Source organism: Dermacentor variabilis, chromosome 4 (assembly GCF_050947875.1).
Source record: "Dermacentor variabilis isolate Ectoservices chromosome 4, ASM5094787v1, whole genome shotgun sequence".
NCBI classification, from domain to species: Eukaryota; Metazoa; Arthropoda; class Arachnida; order Ixodida; family Ixodidae; genus Dermacentor; species Dermacentor variabilis.
The window spans coordinates 13,086,735-13,108,351 of record NC_134571.1 but is presented as its reverse complement, the minus strand read 5'-3'; the positions used below and the strand labels follow the sequence as shown (position 1 = coordinate 13,108,351).

The following is a 21,617-nucleotide window of genomic DNA, read 5'->3' as shown; positions in this document are numbered from 1 at the left end:
AAGCTGCTACCTCCTTGGGAGTGGCAGCTGATAGAATGCGACACATCTTTCATTCAAGTTACAAAGCACGCTCCTGAGGCCGAAATCAGAATGCATTTCCTAGAACTCCAGCACAAACATTCCTGTGTAGAGTTCTACACAGACGCTTCGAAGTCAAATGCCGGGGTGTCTTATGCTGCCTTTGGCCCATCCTTCTCAGAATCTGGTGTACTGCATCCGGAAACAAGTATCTTTACGGCCGAGGCCTACGCATTACTGTCTACTGTGAACCATATAAGAAAATCAAAAACAGCGATCTATACAGACTCCCTAAGGGTCGTGAAGGCCTTGATGTCAATCTATACACACAAAAATCCTGTACTTAATGAACTCTACACCGTCTTGTGTAAAGCATACATATCTAACCAGCGTATCATTATATGCTGGGTGCCTGGCCATAGGAGCATTGAGGGTAACATTCTGGCGGACGAGATGGCCACGTCAATCGCATCGCAAGCTGTTAACCCTACCGCTGAGGTGCCTGTCACAGATCTGAGGCCTTTCTTGCGAAGGAAGCTGCGAGCCCACTGGCAACACATGTGGGACACGGAAACGGATAATAAGCTCCACCTGATAAAGCCACAGTTAGGATTCTGGCCCTCTGCTACAAAATCGCGCTGAACAGATGTCCTATTCTGTCGTCTAAGAATAGGACACACATTTCGCACCCATAACTTTCTACTCACCAGAAGTGAGCCTCCAACCTGTGGTAGATGCGGGGAGAGGCTGACCGTACGCCACGTCCTCCTGGAGTGTCGGGAAGCCGAATCTGAGAGAAAGAGACATTTTTCCTTAGCATACCGACAGCACATTCCCCTTCATCCTGCTATGTTTCTTGGTCCAGAACCGCTTTTTAATACAGACACAGTCCTAGGTTTTCTCAGAGATGTGGTCTTACATGTTATTAGTTTCATGCATTCGTAGCGCCTCCTCTCTCCAGAGGATGCCACTGCGATAATTGTTTTGCATAGCACATGCCTCCAGGCCCTTGTGTTTTAAGGGCTCTAAGGAGGCAGTAGTGCTATAAAATTTCTTGTAATCTGATATATTTTAGCTATCGTATCATCTAAATGTTCATAGTACAAGTCATACGTCATCGCCATAATTTTATTATACAGGTTTTACGCACTTTAGAGCGTATATTTTAAGGCCCCCTTACAGCCACGTCACACCAATTTCATAGTAATCATAGTTACACTGCACACCCACTACCACAGACATGGCGCTTTTTGGCCATTTCTGGCCCTTGCGCCATAAAACCCCATACATCATCATCATCAAAGTTTCTTTCCTACATGGGCGGCATGGCTGAGAGTTAGCAGACAATAGTCAGCAGTAGTACAGTAGTTGTACTTCCGGAAGTACATAATTCCTATAGAAATTCTAAATGCACATTGTTACTTCACTGTGTTTGTGAAACTGCATCAACACATATACGCAGTAACAGTAGGAAAAAGTGCACTGATCCAAACACCCTTCTTGATTGATATCAGCTATTGGCCAATAGTAGCTATGTACGGGAGCCTGCAATATTATGAAATATGGCAGCCCAAAAAGAGTGAGAACATGGATTCTGTTGAAAAGAGAGTGTTTGAGAAAAAGATGGCTTTGAAATCTGCCTGCGAGTGCCATGCGCCGCGCACGACTGCAAATTTGGCTGTGATGTTCACAGCAGCGTATGCTATCCACGAACTGTGTTTTTTTACCGTGTCCAAGGGATGGTTCAGGACCCCTTTAAACATTTATCAGAAGGCCAGGTGTGGGCATATGACAGTCAAAATTACCATATATGCACTGGTGTGTTACATATTAATTAAGAATGTCAACATACAACTGGGGCACCAGCAAATGCTGGCACTGATCAAGCTGTGCACTTGGTGCTCTCATCCTGTGATTGTATAGTGCACAAATTTCGGGCAATAAGTGGCGCTGACATGTTGCTGTTGCACTGATGATTGCTGCTTCTTTGGTGAAGACTTAGTGTGGAAGCTTGGGCTTGTAGGTGATTCATTGGAGAAAGGACACAGTGCAAAAAGGCTGGGACACGAGAGAGCGACATGCACACAGCAATGACTTGCAGCAGTTCATTCATGAAGCCATAAAGGAATAAATATATAGGGTACTACTATTCGCAATATGTGAATGATCGGGAAAAAACCTGGAACATCATTTGCAATGCTGATAATGATAGCCACATGCTGACAGTGCACACTGGATGTTTGCCATTCAAACCTTGTCAAGATATGTCATTTGCCAAGATGAAAGTGCAATTCCTCGATGGTATTATTATGAAGCCATGAAGGAATAGATATATAGGGTGCTACCATGTGCGATATGTGAATGGTATGTGAGTGATCAACTGCCCAGTATGCGAATGACTGATAATTCACTTATTGCGCATGGTAGCGCCCTATATATTTATTCGTTCATGGCTTCATGAATAAACTGTTGTAGGTCAGCACTGTGTGCATGTCGCTCTCTCGTGTTCCTGGGTTTTTGCACTGTGTCATTTTTCCAATTGGGTGAGGAGTCAGTGAGGCATGCATGTTTGCATGCCTCACTCATTTTTTGTCTTTTAGCACAACCCTTGCCCAGCATGCACTGATGATGTCTATGCCCTGTTACGGCCACTGCAGTGAGAGCCACAGCAACAGTGTCCTACAGTTTGGCCCTATGTTTTGTATTTATGATTTCTGTGGCTGTGTTTCCACCACTTCATTTTTTTTATTATTTAAAAAGGATCGTGTCACAAGCAAGACTCGCTGTTTTCCATATAGAAAATACCAAGTGCATGACCCTAACTTGAACACCCAGAATACCTTGCCTGGTTGTCACATGTGCAACAAGGTTTAGGTGATCTTTAACATACTTTTTCTTTATACCCAATTTTATCTAAAAGACTGTTTCTTGCATCACTTGCATTGTTTGCAGATGCCACAGGACAAGGATAGGCACAGACATGAATTGACATAAAAAGCGACGCATACTGTATTTATAAACTCCGTGTAAACATGATTCTGAAGTACAAGTTGCTATTAACACAGTAACAATGATTTAAAACCAGAATGTCACCTTTTTAGCGCAAACGCGAGCTGCCATACTTTCATATACACAACTTTTTCTTTTATATTCCTTGCTTCCCCAATCTACTGATGCAACTGCAGCATTTTCCAAGCTTCGCTTGTCACTTCCGTTCTCTCCTACCAGTGCCAGGACTGGAGAGCCAGCGACCAAGTGCTTGCCTGCAACGTCAACCAGTCCTGTGTCATTGGACTCAACATCGAGTCTGCCTGCGAATGATGCTGCGCCTCGTTCTATTCCAAGAGCAGACCAGATTGCTGAAATTCCAGAGGAAAGCCCTACAGAAGAAAGCATGCCTTCTCAAAGCACATTCACTGAATTTAGGCAGCCATCAGGAGTCTCTTCAGTGAGTCATCAAAGCCTGTCCGTCTTTGTTCTTGATTCACAAGTTAGTTCTACATACTTTTACAGCTCATCTCACTCCACTTCGGGCATTTAGATGTCTTCCCATTTTTGTCAACACACTGACAGAGACACCTTGCAGAAGGCTAGAAGTACTGTGTATGACAGGCTTATGCTGCACAAATTTCAGACTAAAGGCTGTTGGTTTGAGTTTTGATAAATTCAAGTATTTTACTAATTTTGAGCCAAATGAAGAGACTTGAGTACTGCTCTGACTAAGCATTCGTTTCAAATGGCATTGGTGGAGTTAATGGCTGCCACAACACTGCACTGCTGTCAGGCTAGCATCAAAGTGCACTTGCAGCTAATGCATGTACAGTACTGTCGACTGTTTAATTGAACACAAATGTTATATTTTGAGACCGTTACAGCTCAGTTTTGACACTGAAGGCCTCAGCAATAGTTTTTACAGTGAAGCTGTTAGCCTCTCGTTGGTCGGCACTTTTGGTGTCCATGTCCGTGGGCACAAATGTGGGCCGATCCCGGAGGTATTGCAATACCGGGCCGACCTGTGGTGGAAGTGAAGCAGGCTACACTCAGCAAAGCGAAGTAAAAAGTGCATACATTTTTTGGAATCATGCATACAACATACAGAACAGCATTCATTTCAATAAAGAAGAAGCACCTGAACCACATGATTGTTGATAAGGCGCTCCTGATAACAATCCGAAGCACGTAGCACTCCCCACATATGTTTCCCGGTAAAGACTACTGTTCTGCAAGCTGCCACGGCAACAGCAGCTTGTGATGTGGGGCGTGACGTCTCTAGCCTTTCATATATAAAAAGAACCGGCCTAGCAACTAATTTCATTTTTTGTTGCAGCACTGCTTTGGGTAGGCAATGCACAGTTAGCACTCCCGAGGAGAAGTGTGAATGCAAGGAGCGACAAAGGGAAGAAGAAACGGCAATTCGACAGCTTTTCGACAGCTTCACTGTACACCCACTTTCGCAGGGCCGGGATAACAAGTCATTTGTTTTTTCACCACTACAGGTCTACCTAATGCATCATGCGAAGCATCTTTTAAAAATGAAATCGATGATTCATTCTAGTTATGTTGGTTTGAATACCAATCTAGTGTTTCCTTTAAAAGTACACCATACTGTAAACTTAGAAATAATTTTAGTACCATCAGTTTTTTTTTCTTTCTTTTTTGTGTCCTACCCATCTGGTGGAAAACAATGCCATGTAATTTCATCAAAATGGTATTCCACATAGATTTTACTTTTCCGTTCATGGGCAATCAATCATAGAGGTGAGATCATCTTTGGCAGGTGGCATATAGTGGTGAAGGCAAATGGCAAAAAATAAGAGAACAATGTGCCATGTCAATTCAATTGTGTGTTTTGTTTCCTGATTAATCTTGTCATGAAGGTGCAACAGGCAACAGAGAGGGATCACATTTTTGTTGCATTCCAAGGTGCAATTTACAAATTGACCAAAATTTAAAAATTACAGCATTCTGACAAGTTTTGGCTGAATTGTATGCCGAGATGACAAATTTATCAAGAAAATTCACATTAAAAATATTTCTTAAGTTATTTTAGGTACAGATTTCAACTAAATGGTTGCTCAAATGTTACAGCCCTAAACATAGCTTTTTAAATTTGAGGACATTTCAGTTGAATTGATAATCTTTTTTTTCATTTACTTACGACTGTCTGTGAGAAATAATTATGCCATTATGATCTCCCTGCAAATGAAAAACACCATATCTCCAAGGTCAGTGGGAAAGGATTTCTTTTAACATGCCATATCATAGAACATTCTTCAGAAGTTTGATGCAATGAACATGTATATAGCTTTTTTAGGCATCTGGCTTTTGCTAAAAGGCTGTGCTGAAGGAAAAAAGTTCAGAGGCAGTCTTTATATGTAGGCCAGTGCTCTGGCTGATTATACAGTTAAAGCAGTAATTTTTCCAAAGAACTTCATAGCATTGACTGCTTTACAGCTAGACCTTGCCACTCTGGCTGTGTCCTTATTCCCCAAGTAGAAGAAACAGCAACAAGTTATCAATTTTTAATACAGCGTTGAAGGCATGGCTACAGGACGCGGTATGCTTGTGACCAGCATTCAGTTTATTCAGATGGGTTCAAGGATTTGCAAGTTTTGTGATGAGTACACTCAACATCTTATTGAGTATGTGAACTAACCTGAAAATTTTATAGCTCTACGTCTACATTTCCTTCTTGGGTAAGGCAGAGAGCTTATGAAGCACATGTGGGCTATGTAAAACACGGGGAAGGCAGGAGATGGAAATTCAAGACAATGAGCAAAATGAAAACAAGGTAAAAGCGGGAGCCAACGTTTCGACAAGTGGATTTGTCTTTTCAAGGCGACATATGCTTTCCTCGGCACAGTATATATAAGTAGGATTCTTCTAACGGTGAGAGGAGGTAAGGCGGGTGGGTGCGGCAACAACCGAAGGTGTGTTAGCGAGTGTGTACAATTGAGAATAGAGGAGTGCCATGCACAAGGCCAGTGACACGGTCATGTGTCAGCTAGCATGGCCGTGTGCACAGCACCCCTCTATTACCTACTTCGCTGGAGGTCGTTGGCTATCGTGTCTCTGAAAGAGATAATAAAAGGAGCGGCAGAAAACAGTGCTCGTAAAAAAAAAAATTGTGAAGTGGAATAAATATATAAATAAAAGAAAAAAAAGAAAAGAAAGAAGGGGAAAAAACAGTATAGCAACCAAACAAAGTGTTGTTGCCTATAGTTTGAAATTTAACATAGCAATTAGATTCTAAAGCTCCCTTTGAAACGATTATGCCTACTGGTTGCAAAGCTTGAAGTTATGGCTAAGGTATGATTCTCTGTACTTTCTTTCTCGTTCAGAATGGAAACTTGACTGTAAGATGTAGAGTTTAAGTTCATCAAAGTTATGACCCGATTGGTTGAAATGCTCGGCGACGGCTTTGGGAAGCTTTTTTAGATGTGTCCGCACCATGTCCGTTTAATCTGACGTTCATTGATTGTCCCGTTTCACCGACATATTGTTTCTTACAGAAGAAACATCTAAGCATATAAATCACATCCAAACTTGTATAAGTAAAACTAGTTTACTAGTTTTCACTTCGTGTGTATAACTATTTGTGGTGCTCTTAATTTTAATCTCGCTTTGCAGGTGCCTGCAGGTTTCGCACCTGGGGCGACAACATGCTTTTATTACGGGGGAATGATGTTGGCTGACTTTTGTGTGTACTAACGTGTCTTTAAAGTTTCTGTTTCAGCGATGGGTAACCTTTGGTACATCCGGGAACGCTTTTCTCAGATGCTCTTTACTTGATAATATTGGGTGGTATTCTCGTAGGATGCTGTTTATGTTTGGGAGGCCATTAGAATGGTTTGTTATAAAGGTTGGCGGTCTGTCAGGTACTGGTGTAGGCTGTTCCTTAGCTAATTCTGACTGACTCTCCAATCTTGACGCAACATCATAAGCTCTGTCGAGAGCAATGTGTGGACAGTTTCTTTTTGCTAGCGTTGCTTTAAGGTCATTAAGGGGGTGGATATAATCATTGTCTTCGATGCAGATTCTTCTTATTCGTTTCATGTATGTTTAAACAGTGCACCGATATTTGTGATCGTCTATTCTGCAGGATGATGCTCCTAAATTTGTTTGGCGGATAGACCTGTCTGGGACTGAAGAATATTGGAAAGGTAAAATTTTCTACAGCTGCTGCTTCATTATTTTCCGAATTTTCACTGCAGTGTTAAGACAAGCATGGTTTGACCTACTTGACAAGAATTTGTGGACAACATAAAGTCCTGAGCACGTTTAGCATTATTACTTTTTATATTTGACACTACTACATTTAACATTATCAGGTAATTAAGAAAGTTCATACACCTGACATTACTTCATGTACTTTATTGGACCGTCACATTGCTTGGGATGGCTAAATTTATAGATGCACACTCTTATTTACTATAGCGATACTGAAGAGAAACATCAAACATGTCATACTCTTACTCTTTTCATTCCCTTCCTATTGAGCTGGTTCAGTCATACAGGTACCTTGGTATCATCTTCACAAGGAAGTTTACATGGTGAGAACATATCCAAAATCTGTTTACTGCCACTAATCGATCCCTGGGATTCATAAGACGGTCACTATCATCATCACCCCCTGTGATTCGTCAACTAGCATGTGAGACATTTATCCATAATAAACTGGAATTTGCATTGACAATATGGCAACCCCATCAAGTGTACCTTGTTGAGCTACTGGAAGCCGTACAACACCACGCAGCCCGGTTTATTACATCCGAGTACGACTATCAACTAAGTGTTAGAAACATCAAATCATCCCTCCACATCCAATCATTAGCACATCACGCTTCTCAAACAACCTCAGTCTTCAACGTCTTCACGGCTCTACTAAATCCTTCAGGAACTCTTACTTGCCGGTAGCTATTGCAAAATGGAATAGTTTGCTTGACCACGTAGTAATCGAACATAACCTTACTGAGCTTCGAAACATACTAACAAACTTTTTGAGTATTGATGCTTAACGTATTTGACATATTTTTACTGCATCACGCTTTTTTGAGTGCATTGGTTATTACTTTTTGTGTTTGACTTTTATTTCATTACACGTTCTTTACCCTTCTGAATGTTATTGTTAATGTTTTTTACATCAGTTCAACATTTCTTTTTCTTATGTGTGCTCCCCCCTTATGTAATACCCCAACAGGGGCCTTTAAAGGTCAATAAATGATGATGATCAAGTTAAGCTAGACCAAGGAGGATATATAGAATTTGCTGGAGTGAAAGCAGCCTATACGCGCCTATTGGGGACAGTGAAGCTGCGCTGAGTGTACGGCGGCCATCTTGTCAGTGGCAAAAAGGAGCCAAGCGCAGCCGCATTCATACTTCTTCGCGGTGCCGGTGAAGTTGCTTGGGTTTACAAAGCAATGAAAACACGCATTTCTGGCCGTAAACGTTTATTTTACATCTGTCAGCTGCCAATTGGCATGTAGAAAGCAATTCACTTGCACGAATATTAAAGAAACAAGCTTAATTCAAGCGCATAAACATGGTGATAGGTACCCTACTGGTGACTGAAGATAATCACCCTTCACAGAAGTGGCCTCACTTTATTCTTGATCAGTTCTCGGTTTCATTCCATCATGTGGTGTATCCTCACTTTTATGTATTCTTCTGCTATTTTTCTGCACAAATTGTAAATGTGATTATCAAGCGGATCGAAGTCAAGGATGTGTTGCTCCAATTTCTGGAACCACTTTTTCTCTAAGGAAGCACCAAGGACTTCCAAGATGAGATGCTTTGCCCTTGACTTCACCGTTGCAATGGTGTCACGTTCAGCCTGTAGCCGTCGCAGTCCCTTTTCAACTGCTTCACACAGGCCAATGACATCTTGTGACGGTGAAATAAGTCCACCACGGCTCTTTTGCTTACCGTATTTATTCGCATCAAGGCTGATAGTTTTTTCAAATAATCAGATTCCAAACTCTAGGGTCGGCTTACATTCGAGGATCTTAAAAAACGCACCAGTTTTTCATTGGAACTGCTAATTATGGTGCATAGCTAGCGCCATCTAGAAAAGTCAGTATCGCAGCCGCTACTAGCCGTGCCAGTAGCCAACCATACACAAGCGAGATCGCCATTTTGACCTGTGTCGTGTCGACCGTATCGGCGTGCGGCGTGGTGTTATCGTGATAGCACCAAGCAGGAGATGCCGCTACAAAGCCGCTTTCAAGCGAAAAGTTGTGATAGCCGCAGAGGAATCGTCGGACCTTCAAGCCGGGCGGGGCTTCGGCGTCAACGAGAAAAACGTCCGTCATTGGAGGGGACAATGACAGCAGCTTTTTGCGTGCGCTGCAACGAGGATGGCATTTAGCGTACCAAAGAAAGGCCGTCACCACGAAGTGGAGACAGTTTTGGCCAACTTTGTTCAGACGCAGAGAGCAGCTGCCCTTCCAGTGACAACAGAAGTGCTCCAAGCGAAAGCTAAGGAATTTTCGAGGGAGTGAGGCCTAATGCCAAAGGATTTCAAAGCCAGCCGAGGCTGGCTTCAGAAATTTATGAAGCACTTCAGCTTCAGCCTCCGACGTCGCACTTCAATCACCCAGAAGCTGCCAAGCAATTTCGAAGAAAAGCTGATAGCTTTTCAGCGCTACGTGCTGCGAAAGAGAGAAGCAGCAGGCTAGAACCTTGGGCAAATCGGCAATGCCGACCAGACAGCTGTGTATTTTGATATGCCAGTGGCGTACACCGTGAATGAAAAGGGTGCCAAGGAAGTGAAGGTGGTGCGCTCTGCGGGCTACGAGAAGCAGCGCACAACTGTGATGCTGTGCTGCACAGCTGATGGACATAAACTCCCTCCTTATATGATATTTAAAAGGAAGACACTGCCTGCTCGAGAAACTTTCCCAAGAAATGTCATTGTGCGGGCGAATGAGAAGGGGTGGATGACGGGTGCGATGGTGGAAGAGTGGGTTAAGATTGTGTGGCGACGGCGTCCAGGAGCCCTTTGACAAAGAACTCGCTCCTTGTCGTTGACTCTTACCGTGGGCACTTGACCGACAACGTGAAGGCTGCGCTCGCCCAAGCGAACACGGACCTCGCTGTCATACCGGGTGGCATGATAGGCCAGTCGCCGCCACTTGATGTCTGCATCAACAAACCTTTCAAGGATCGTCTGCGGAAATGTTACACGGACTGGTTGACTGACGAAGACCACATGCTAACGGCAACGGGCCGCAATAAACGTCCATCGTTATCGCAGCTGGCGGGCTGGGTAGCTGCAGCATGAGACGACATCCCAGGTACTTTGATGTGCCCGCCTTTAAAAAGTGCAGCATATCTAATGCGCTTGACGGTACCGAAGATAGTGCACTGTTTGAAGGTGACAGTGACAAGGAACACAGCAATGAGCCTAGCAACAACGACGACGTTGAATGAGGTCTGCATGTTCAGATTCAATAAATGTTGTTGGCATTTTCCGAACAATGTCCTCGCTTTTTTGTTTGGCCTATATTCGAGGTAATATATATATATATTTTTTTGGCTTCGGACTTTAGGGGGTCGGCTTAGAATCGAGGTCAGCCTAGATTCGAGTAAATATGGTAATTAAAGGCGTCAGCTCATCTGAATGCAGGGCGGTGATGCGCTGCTCACATGTTGTTGTTTTACGAACTTTCCAAACAATGAAGCCTGCTATGTATGGTACCACGGCATCGACAAATGCAGAAAGGCTTTCGGGCCAGTCAGTGTGATGCGTATAATTGTGGTCATCGGGCTGTAGGATTGATGACCTTCACATGTCAGTGAGCATGATTTTTGCATCTACCATGGCTACTGTAGTGGTTGCATGCAAGATAGAGACCACATCTTGGGAGCAGTTTCCAGAGCCGGAAGACGTTACTTCCGTCTGAACCAACAGACGCTTGTATGCAGCCATAAATTGCACGGCTGTTAGATTGTTGTTATGTCCGCCTTGTCCACGTATGCATCCAAAGAAGTTCTTGGCGTGATCTTGACTGAGTTTGTGCACCAGCAAGTATTTCAGCTGATCCTTGCCAACAAGCTCGTCGAACATTCTTTCGGTGCTTGCCATGCATATCAAAAAGCCAGCGAACCCAGTTTTTTTCAGACCTTCTGTAATTGCACACCCTGCCAAATCTCTCATCCCATTTATGCATACTCGGTTCTCAGAAAAAAACGGCTTCCAGCAGGCTTCATTCTGCTTCCGTGGGGGTGCTGTATACGACCTTGCTAATGGGTTCCTGGAGTTCAAGATGTCGAACAAGTGATCAAAAGTTCTAATGAACTTTATGTTGCGCTGGCATCCTTGAATTGTGCCAGCTCGAGTGCCTGTTCATAGAAGTCCAAAGTGTCGGCAACTGAGGTACTCAATGCTTGTACAGCATATCGCTTCTTCATTTTTTGCTTTTACCACTGGACGTGGACCTTCGTAAGCTTGTTGCCAAGCCACAACCCTTCTCCACGTTTCAGTGCCTCTAATGCCACTACATAAGACCATTTCACACGCCTTCCTTCCATGTCAGTGAGGTGACTTACGGTCACCAGCGAGTTACGGATGAGCCTAATCATATGGCAGGCATCAAAGATAACGTAAACATTTTTAGTGTTATCAGTTGGGTTGGCAAAACTTGTGATAAACTGATGAGCGTCCGGTCTAAGCTGAGCACCTAAACAATTAGCTGTTATGAAGTTCGACGATGCACCATCAAATGTAAGAGAGACAACTTCAGCCTGCACTGATGCAAGTTTCTCAATACACTGCTTGGTCAGCTTCGCTCTCTCTGCGCCAGTGAGTGCGTCAATTAAAAAATATGCCACTGGCATCTTGATTCTGATGTTTATGCCAACAATCATGAAGACACACATTTTTGGCTTTGGGGAGACTTGTCATCATCTAGCCCTGTTTCAAAGTCTACATACTCAACTATCTTGTCTCCAACAAGTTCTACATGTTTTATTATGGCCATGTCATCCATGACCAGAGCGCAGTAAAATGGTTCACTCCGTGCTTGCACAAACTTTTTGAGAAAAGAAAATGCTTCAGCCGTGAAACCAGGAGCTCCGTCAATTGATCGATACCAATCCCGAAGTGTACGCTGTGACGGAAGGGCACCATTGAATTCGGATTGGATGTACTCATAGGCAGCCGGAAAATAAAAATGTAATGTCAGTGCGAATGCACGGAGCTCAGGTGGGTACTTGCCCTTCTGTGCATTGCCCACCATGCAGAGAAGCTGCTGAATGTCACTTGAAAAGGCGCATGTAAACACGCGTAAGCCTTCTTCTGAAAAGAGTTTTCGTCCTCTGATTTCTTTGGTGACTTCTTGTGCTGTCTTATTTCTCTTCGCAAGCCTTCGCTTCGTTTGCTGCAAAGTCTTAATTTTTTTCTTCAGTTGTGTTATCTATTCTTCAGAGGCACTGACTTTTCTGTACCATTGTTTGGTTGGCGAAGACAGGTGGGTCTTCAACTTCAGGCACTTCGCTCAGATGGGCAGTGCCGCTGGCTGGGCAGTCTTGGTGCTTGCGTTCTGGATGCTTCCTCTTTACCTGAAATGGACACCATATATTTTTAAGTTTTAAGTTAAATAATACATTGGCTAATAAACCAAACATAGTTTATTGGCTATACCACAAACTTAGCGCTGGGACATCTGAGCACCTAAAGCTTTTTCCTGACGAAGCAACTTCCAGTGTGATGGAGCTGTCGTACGTGAGCAGAGAAGACACAGTAAAGACTGTTTTCATTTTTGAAGGTGGACAGGGCATTAATTGTACCTTTATATCCAGCTTGACTGTTATCATGCAGTCACGAACACTTCTTTTCAATGAAATGAAGGAGAAAAACAGTGCCCATGGCACACCTTTTTCCACGAACACAATCATGCAGCATCATATTGAAAAAAAAAAAAAAATGAACGAGAACACTGTCGACATCGAGACATTTTGTTTCCTTTACTTCAGTGTACCTATCCGACAAGGGCCTTCGTCGACTCTCGATTTCGGTGCCATATTGATACTACGAATACATATATGAGGCAAATGATTTTTCCCAGCGTGTGTCATTGTATGGCATTCTGCAGTAATACTCACAGGCTTCTGTAGATGCTGCGGAAACGCAGGAAACATGGAAGGCACACTTCCCGCCCGCAGTCTGGTTGTTTGCCCAGTGCGGTCAAAGCACTCTCGCAAGAAGTGCAAGGAGCACAGGCGATCTCCATCTTTCGCATGCCACCTTTAACGGAGAACAGCCCGCTCCCACAGACTCTGCCATTCGGAATCTTTTGGAAAGCTGTCGAAAATTTCAGGACTCATATATATTTGTTGCACGCTCATAGCCATCAGTTAGCACCCCTCAGTAATGTGCTCATAATGGCTCAAGCCTGAACCGAGACGTTTTCGCGTACACACAGGTGGAATGTGAGGCCGCAGCCCTTCTTCAGCCTGTTTGTACATCTGTAGGTGACACAAGAAGCAACCATTATAAAACCGATGGTGTTCACATGCCTATAGTGTCAACTTGCACGCCAAAACAACGCACGAAAACACCAGCGCGAGCCGGCTTCGAGTGCGCTTTCTGCCACTGACAAGATGGCGGTGGCCCGCTTCACTTGACGAGCGCCCCCTCCACTCCAGCAAGTCCTATATATCCTCCATGAGCTAGACTAGTACTTCATTTCTTTTCTGAAATGCCAAATAGGTCATTTTCACCAAAGCAAAAGCTAAGCCAGAAACGATGGCTCCTTATAATGTAATTAATTTTTGCAATATCATTTTGAGTGTACCTACTAATCTGTTATCAATTAAAGGGGAAAAAAAAGGTTGCATTGCATACAAAAATAAACAAGGGCTGAGCTTGGCATCTTTTGGTTACATTTTCTTATGGTTTCTCTTGGTAACAATGTAAACAGCCGACATAGGTGAAGATACAATAAAATCATTATAATGCCAGGCTGATATTTACTGCAGGTATGGGAAGAAATTTGAAAGAAAGTTAGACACTGATTTTAGTTTCTTGATTATACAAAGTGATAATAGAAACTGGTTTAGCATTTTTCTTTAGGATCTCTTCATAAACAGCTAAGCGTTTGCTCTCTCTCTCTCTCAATACAGGCTGGTTTGCAGGCCTCTCTTCCTTGTTTCTCTCCGTTCCGGCTCCAAAGCTGCTGCTTCTGGCAGGTGACAACGTACTTTTGAATATTCTGTTGTGGCACATTACCTGTTTTTTGTTGCTTTGAATGTTACTGTTTTTGACGATGCCAAATTGCAGGGGTGGACCGACTAGACAAGGACCTCACCATTGGTCAGATGCAAGGTGGGCCTTTTTATTGTAGTCAAATGCTCCGCAATGAAATGACCTTTATAACAAAGGATTCCATATGTCCTGGCCAAATTTGTGTCTTTTGTATACATTGTGAATGCCTCCATAGCAAAAAGCACAACAAGCTTGCCTTACAACAAAAATAGGCACCCCCAAAAGCTTATTTGTTGCTTCACAGTGGATGCACATCATGGCGTCACCACAACTCTCCTACTACTGAGCTGTTGTGCAATTAACTACAAGACAGACAATGTGGGCGGCTCTGGACTCTGCAACTGCGTTGCCCTATCCACTGCTCTTGACATAAAAAAAAAAAATAAAGTCCAGTGGGTCAAATAAGTGAACAGTGTCACAAATAGCACTATACTAGTGGACAACTTCCTAATGAAGGGAAAGCTTTGGAGGCAAAGCGCATGTTAGTAAGAGTCCCACATTCTCATCGGTATTTTAATCTGGATAAAAGAAAACTTAAGAATCCTATTTGAAACTGCAAAATAAAGCAAAATACACCATTGAGTGTTAAATTTGGCTTATATTTTTCTGCTCTTCTCTTCCACGCATGAGTAAATGTGAAATGGTCATGCGTGGATGCTATGCTGATTCAGTGTTTGTTGCAAGAAATCAAAAGTGCTGTACAGCTGTGCTTGGCACAGTGATGCATGTGCAGATGCCCAGACTCCGCAGCTTTCCCTTTGTTGCCACGGCAAGTTGTTCAAGAGTATAGCATGTTGTGAACTCCGATGCCATAACTTCTGCTGCAGTCACACATTCCATCTGATGAGGTGCGCAGAAAAACATCAACAGCTCCTTTCAATAGGTTTTTCTTGAATTCACATTAAATAAATCTTTTGCTGAACATGCTTAGCCTGCATTGTTGCAGGTGGTATAGTGATATATTTACAACAGGGTGAGCTCTATACCAAAGGATTTTGGAGGTCCTAGGTACTTCATTATAGAGACATTTGATTATTAGTATTCCCCTGCACATGCTGGTTATGCTGTCCTAGATAAAGGCTTGTGTAAAAGGGTTTCGGAAGCAAATGCAGACTACAGCAATGGTCATCTATGGTTCTATTGTTTTTTAAAAATTCGAATTGGATCATTGTGGCCAGTGCCTGCTATTGCATTCACTTTAGGGGTGCCACTATTCACACAGTGGCTAGAGCTGCCCTAAAATAACGAGACACTGTTGAATTCCCTCTGTGTTCCTTTGGCAGCCACAAAAAAATTTCAGTTCTTTTGGCATGGCCATGCAGCCTGAACAGCATGAATTTGGAACATGTATTGGGCATTGGCCGAGCATGTGTGCTTGCTTTGTAATGCTAGATTTCAGGCTGCTTGCCTACATTGTGACATAAATATTATTGCACAATTTATTGCGCAATTTTTCAATGGCAGTTGTGTGTGACAGACACATTAACTGCCCTTTTTTTTTTTTCCACCTTGCTGTAACCAATCCCAATTTCTGCTTTATTCCACAATACAGGCAAATTTCAAATGCAAGTACTTCCTCAGTGTGGGCACGCTGTCCATGAAGATGTTCCAGGAAAGGCAAGCAAAACGTCCTTCATTTCTTAATGAGTAGTGTGCTGTGCTGTATTGATAACTTTTAATTTGAACTGGAAATTCTGCAGTATTGTTGATAATTGTCACTTTTGCTCTCTTTGTTTCCAGGTAGCTGAGGCTGTGGCAACGTTTCTTGTGCGCAACAAGTTTGCCGAGCCTACGGCGAATTTTCAACAGTAAGTTATAGCACCCTTTTTCTTAATGGGTGCCAAGTGGGGAAAAATACAAAAAGCACAATAAAGTTAAAGACACTTTCATTTAATCTATGTTTTGGTTCAGAGAAAGTCAAACCCCAGTTTAATGAAAACAGATATAATGAATTTGGATATAACAAAGTAAATCTGTTTTTTTGCCATTGTCAGCAGTAAAGAGTATGTTCTTGTAATGAATATAATAAAAAAGCTAGTATATCCATGTCGGATGCTGCATTGTAATAAGATCAACTGTACAAATCTATCATGGCTAGTTACAACGTTGAAATGGTTTAGTCCAATGCCCTTGATGTTTAGCCTTCCAGGTATGTTGTTGGGTGGCGGCTGCTGCACAGCTCTCGGGAACTTGTCAATATGTTAAACTTTATCAGGGAGAAGATGGCATGTCTTAAAGGGACACTAAAGGTTACTATTAAGTCAACGTGGACTGTTGAAATACCATCCCAGAAACCTCGAAACGCTTGTTTCGTGCCAAGGAGAGACTTATTTTAAGAGAAAATGCGTTCTGAAGCGTCCGCGTACCTCTAGCGCAGTTCAAATCGCCCGCCCTCCGATCGAGGAGAACTGACATCATGGTCTCATAGTGACGTTGCGCCATCGGTGAGTAGAACGGCGTCCGCAGACGGCGCTACGGCTTTTCTGCGCAAAACGCGAACGCGCGGCCAGAAACAGAGCCAAGACAGAGCCGACAGCAGAGCGAAAGCGGGAGTATGGTGGCTAGCGGAAGGAGAAACGAATTACGTCCCACGTTACGTCCCACGGCACACGGAGAGTCCGTTTTCGTTAAACTATAGGCTGCAGCGAGCTCGCAGCGTGGTCGGCGTGGTCTATGAGAAGCGACGAGCCTTTTCGTACTCGCAACAGGGCATAAAAATGTGCGAATCGACGCAAAACTCGGCCTAGAAACGTGCTTCGCCACAGCCAGGGCTCAATACGACCCAAGCTGGCACGACCCAGATGTCGTTTCCCGCACCGCCACCAGGCGCCGCTACTATACCTCACACTCCAGCGCAAGACGCCCATAAGCTGGTACTTCATTCTATGACGCTAACTTCGACGCTCGTCGCAATGGACCCTGACACCGACAGATTGGCTCGCGATGGTGGGCTCAACTTCAGCGATTTGAGCACCGACGAGCGCGACCTGCTTCTGAGGGCTCGCACTGCCGGCGTCGTTGCGTACTACGACGGCGGCCTCGACACCGGCTCTCCGGAGCGGGAAAGCAACGAGGGCTTCCCACGACATCACATGGACGTGGCATTCTCGCTGCTTGTTCCAAATGAAAGTTTCGCGAGCAGAACCCTCACAGCACGACGCGATAACGAAACTACTGAAACTCCAAAGCGTGCGCGGCGCAGAGTCGAGCGAAAACGAAACCTTTCGAACACCCATATTACTGAAGGGTAACGTCAAAATGTTATTTTTTCCTAGAAAAGAATAGACGTAGACAAGTAGCATTTTTTCCGGCTTATAATCGAATGAAATTATATTTTTAATACGAGTAGTTGAGTATTAGTAACACAAATTATGAGGAGACCTTTCGTCATCGGGCTAGTACCGGAATGTCGCTGGGGGGTCTCAAATCGTGTCATGCATTTACCTCAATTTCTCGGTTACTAAAGCTCTGTTCGCGATTATATTGACGCCTTAGACGTTCTAGAACATTGCTCTACCACTTTAACTTGAGTTTCTGGTAACCTTTAGTGTCCCTTTAAGTGATCACCACAAAGTCCATGTTGGGGCCCGAAAGGAACAGACTTACCTTACATAGTATCATGCATAGAAACTGATAATGTAGCAAATAAAAAAAAATGATGTCTATCAATGTTTGTAACAACAAAGAAAGTCCTAAATTATGTGGATATGTTGCTCGCTGGCATTCATCATGGCAGCAGAAGCCAAGACTGCATCACTGACTGGCTTGAGCTGCTCATTGCAGCCCAGCACACCATCAGCGTCTCACTTTTGCTGCAGTTGTCGTCTTCTACTGTGGTAGGAGTTGTAAAGTTTCATACAGTAATTACAAGAGGGAACTCTGCCACTAGTGTATACAGGAGCTGCAGTTGGGTGGTTCAGCCAGCATGGGAATTATGGGAAGCACACAGATTTGCCTAAACTTCTTTCTTCTGGCTTCAGGCGGCTTCGTGACTTTGTAAGCTTATAATTTTCAACAAAGTGCTGCGTGATAAATAATTAAACAGACATTATTAAAATTGATTGACGGAAGGATTTGAACACAGGACCTCTAGCACAGATTCCCAATATAGAAACCATTACGCCATGGACTCATGCACTGACAAGAGCCATAAAATGCCCTTATGAACTTCTCGCAGGCTAGTCAGCGCATTGAGACGCTTGGTGTGCTTCGATCTGGCCAGCTCTGCAGGCTGCACTGCTGCAATTAGTAGCGATTGTGCGTGTTTGTAGAGTCTTCTGCACTTAGAAAGGTATTGATTGCTCTGAAATTTAGAACAACGAAGGCAGATAAAGTGTGATAAACGAAGTTTCAAGAAACTCTGAAGCCATAAGCACGAAGATCAGACAAATACATCTACTTCCCACCATTCCCAACGAGTGCAGCGCCACAGTTCCCTCTAGTAATTATTGCAGGGCACATAAAACCCCAGAATTTCATTTAATTATTGTAGGGAACTCTCTGGCAGAAATAAGCATTATAGTTGCTGAGGTGTTCTTGGCATCTGTTTGGACTCGACCTCTCAGTTTGTCTTGCAAGTGATATCAAGCTGTTGGATAGGTGCATTCCAGAAAAAAGGCAATTGTTGAGTATAAGTGCAGAGGTGTACAAGAAACTAGCTAGAATAAAATTTCAGGATAACCTGCCAAATGGTAATATGAAATACAATCCTACTAGCTATGTGTAGCCCTTGTCAAGTTCTTTGAATCACTCCTTTTTTCCATGTGTAATTGGAACTCTCTTCACTCACTTCAGCAGTTTTACAGCTCTTAACAATTCTTTCATTCTGGTTTGTTCTTCTTGCTATCAGTATTTCTGCATTACAGCATTATAATGTAGAATCATAACAGTATTATATCTAAGTGCCTAACATTATATACCTTTTTTTCCCCACACTGTTGTTGTTTCAGTTTTTGTAATCAACTCTAGGTTGGGTTAAGCATGGCCTGCAGTATAAATAAATAATTTAGTTAGTTTCATTTGCATTAGTGCATTTGTTGACTTCTATCGTGTTGTTCTGAACTGATAATTATTATTTTCTTTTTGGTTCAGGTTCAAGCATGTTCAAAAGATATCAGTTAGGGTTCAGTTCCAACAGTGCAGAAGAATTCGCTGGGCGAGTTGATGCATGACTATGTTAGGAAGAGTTGCACATACAAAAGGATGAATTTAGCGCTCTTTCTGTCCACTTCGTTTTTTTCCTGTGTTTGTCCTTTTGTATGTGCAACTCTTCCTAACATGGTCAGTTCCAGACAAAATTTCATTCTGAGTGAGGTTTTAAGTTAACGTACTGTTTTAGTTTAGTGTGAAAGATTACTCAATGCAATAATGGTCATATGAAAAGAAAAGTCTCTTCTCCAAGTTACTTCAAATGGTGTGCTCTTGTGGTCGTCAGCATCATGAACAGTAATAAAAATAACAAAACATGCAGTTGTATTTTCATTTAAGCCTAGTAGTTTGTATAGTGCTACTATATTAATTGTAAGCACAGCATTATTCAATGAAGTTTGCAATTTTGTGCGCTCTTTCAAGTGACAGTGGCTCAAAATTTAATGTTCTCTCTTTCAGGACATTTCCAGCATGCTAGATTTGACTCAAGTTGTGTTGTCTTACGCACTACTGCACAAATAAAATGTTGCATAATGTTGGAAACATTGCTTATGTATTTTGTAGCACTTAAAGCATTTTCTAGATAAAATTTTGAGCATGCTTTAAGCATAGTTGTTTACAATAGAGCATGGGGGTTGCAAGTTTTCCAATCATGCTGCAGCTGAAAGCTTCTAGGAAATTTATTTATGTTGCAGTTGGCATGTTTCTTGTACTACTTTAAATTTTAAAAAATTTAAAATATTTAAAATTTAATTTTTAAAATTTTAAAGGTTTACAAGAATTGGCTTTTCTAGCAAGGCGATGTACAGCATTGCAGCTGTATGTCATCATTTAAGTATTTGTGGCTAATGAGGAAAAAGAAATCACAGTGCAGTCACTGGTTAGTGTACTTCCGTTTCTTCAACGGCGCAGACCTGGAGAGCTGCTTCACCTTTACCAGACAATTGTGCGCATGTGTTAGTTGCAAGAGAGAAATCTGGGAACTGCGCCTAGGTACTACGGAGGATCAAACGCTTTGCTTTGTTCGTCCCTAGCCATCGGCAATGTGAACTATGCGAGAACAAACGCTTAACTTCTGTTCAAATGGGATCATATCAGCCAATACAGAGTCCGTAATGGGGAAGCATACAAAGCAAACATTTTCACCCTAACAATGTACCATTATTCATTGGTGTGTGGCCACTAATACGGCATCTACATAAGCCCCACCGTGCTTCACGCCGGGTCGCTTCGCTTCCCTTGGCAGGAACCCTATGCATCAGGCCTGCTGGTGAAGCATAGGAAACAACTGTAACAATGTGTTATTAGTCATTGGTCTGCAGCCACTAAAGTGGCATCTACCTAAACCATGTGGGAGTTCTTTCGGTCTACCGGGGCGCAGTCGTTGCTGTGCCTGAGGTTCCGGACTTATTCGCCATTGCGAGGAAAACCCCTCCCAAATGACTGCTCCTCGACCGCGCGACCGCGTCCTGCGACGTCATGCTATGCGGCCCTGCGATTGGGTCGTGGGGCGTGACGTAGGGAAGAGGCCCCAACTGGGGAGGATCGCCGTGCGCGGGAGAGTGGTGCTGCGACAGGGACGAGCGCCGGTCACGAGAGGCAAGGTGCAAGGTACGTGAGCGACCAGCTATTTGTGTCCCCAACGCCCCGGCCTGGGGACGTTCACGTGCTTTGTCAGCTTGCGTAAGTGTGGCTTGCTGAGTGGCTCTGCGTTCCGCCCTTGCGGTAGTCGCAGGTGCTCAGTGCGTCACATTTTGCGTGTCCGAACTGTCGCAGACCATCGTCGGTGACGGGAAGCACTAGGTAGCGTTTGCAAACACATTTCGGCCCGCGTGCGCAAACCATTGTTCAACGCGGTGTGTAACCCGCCTTCCTTGCCATCGGGAACCGCAGGCGCCGAGTGTACTCCGTGTGTTTGGGTGCAGTCTGGTACGTGTTGGCCATTTGTGATCAATAAACGCCTTAACTGTGCTGGACGCCTTGTGTTCTTGGGAGAGCGCCCATGCGTACGGCCAGAGCCGGCCAGGCCTTTCGGCTCGGTGCTCGAACCTGCGGTGGGTCTGTCGCCGTGCGCCGTCGTGCTGCGTCGTGAGGCTCCACTTCTCGGGGGCCACTTGGCGACGCCGTGCGCGGAGACGTACAGTGAGCCCACAACCATCACCCCCCACGCTTTGCACCGGGTCAC

At 43.7% G+C, this 21,617-nt stretch overlaps 1 protein-coding gene and 1 pseudogene across 2 annotated transcripts in view; one reads left to right on the top strand and one right to left on the bottom strand.

Moving 5' to 3' along the window:
* LOC142578672 (protein phosphatase methylesterase 1) overlaps positions 1 to 21,403 on the top strand; it is a 42,145-nt gene extending 20,742 nt beyond the window's left edge. For both annotated transcript variants that reach the window (XM_075688138.1, XM_075688139.1), the window contains 7 exons: positions 3,247 to 3,466; positions 7,121 to 7,181; positions 14,143 to 14,208; positions 14,300 to 14,344; positions 15,837 to 15,901; positions 16,025 to 16,092; positions 19,892 to 21,403. In XM_075688138.1, coding sequence (XP_075544253.1) covers positions 3,247 to 3,466; positions 7,121 to 7,181; positions 14,143 to 14,208; positions 14,300 to 14,344; positions 15,837 to 15,901; positions 16,025 to 16,092; positions 19,892 to 19,910 — 544 coding nt within the window. In that variant the 3' untranslated portion in view covers positions 19,911 to 21,403. The remainder of the gene's footprint in view (positions 1 to 3,246; positions 3,467 to 7,120; positions 7,182 to 14,142; positions 14,209 to 14,299; positions 14,345 to 15,836; positions 15,902 to 16,024; positions 16,093 to 19,891) is intronic.
* On the bottom strand, positions 8,576 to 10,948 carry LOC142578673 (uncharacterized; annotated as a pseudogene).
* Positions 21,404 to 21,617: the final 214 nt, after the last annotated feature.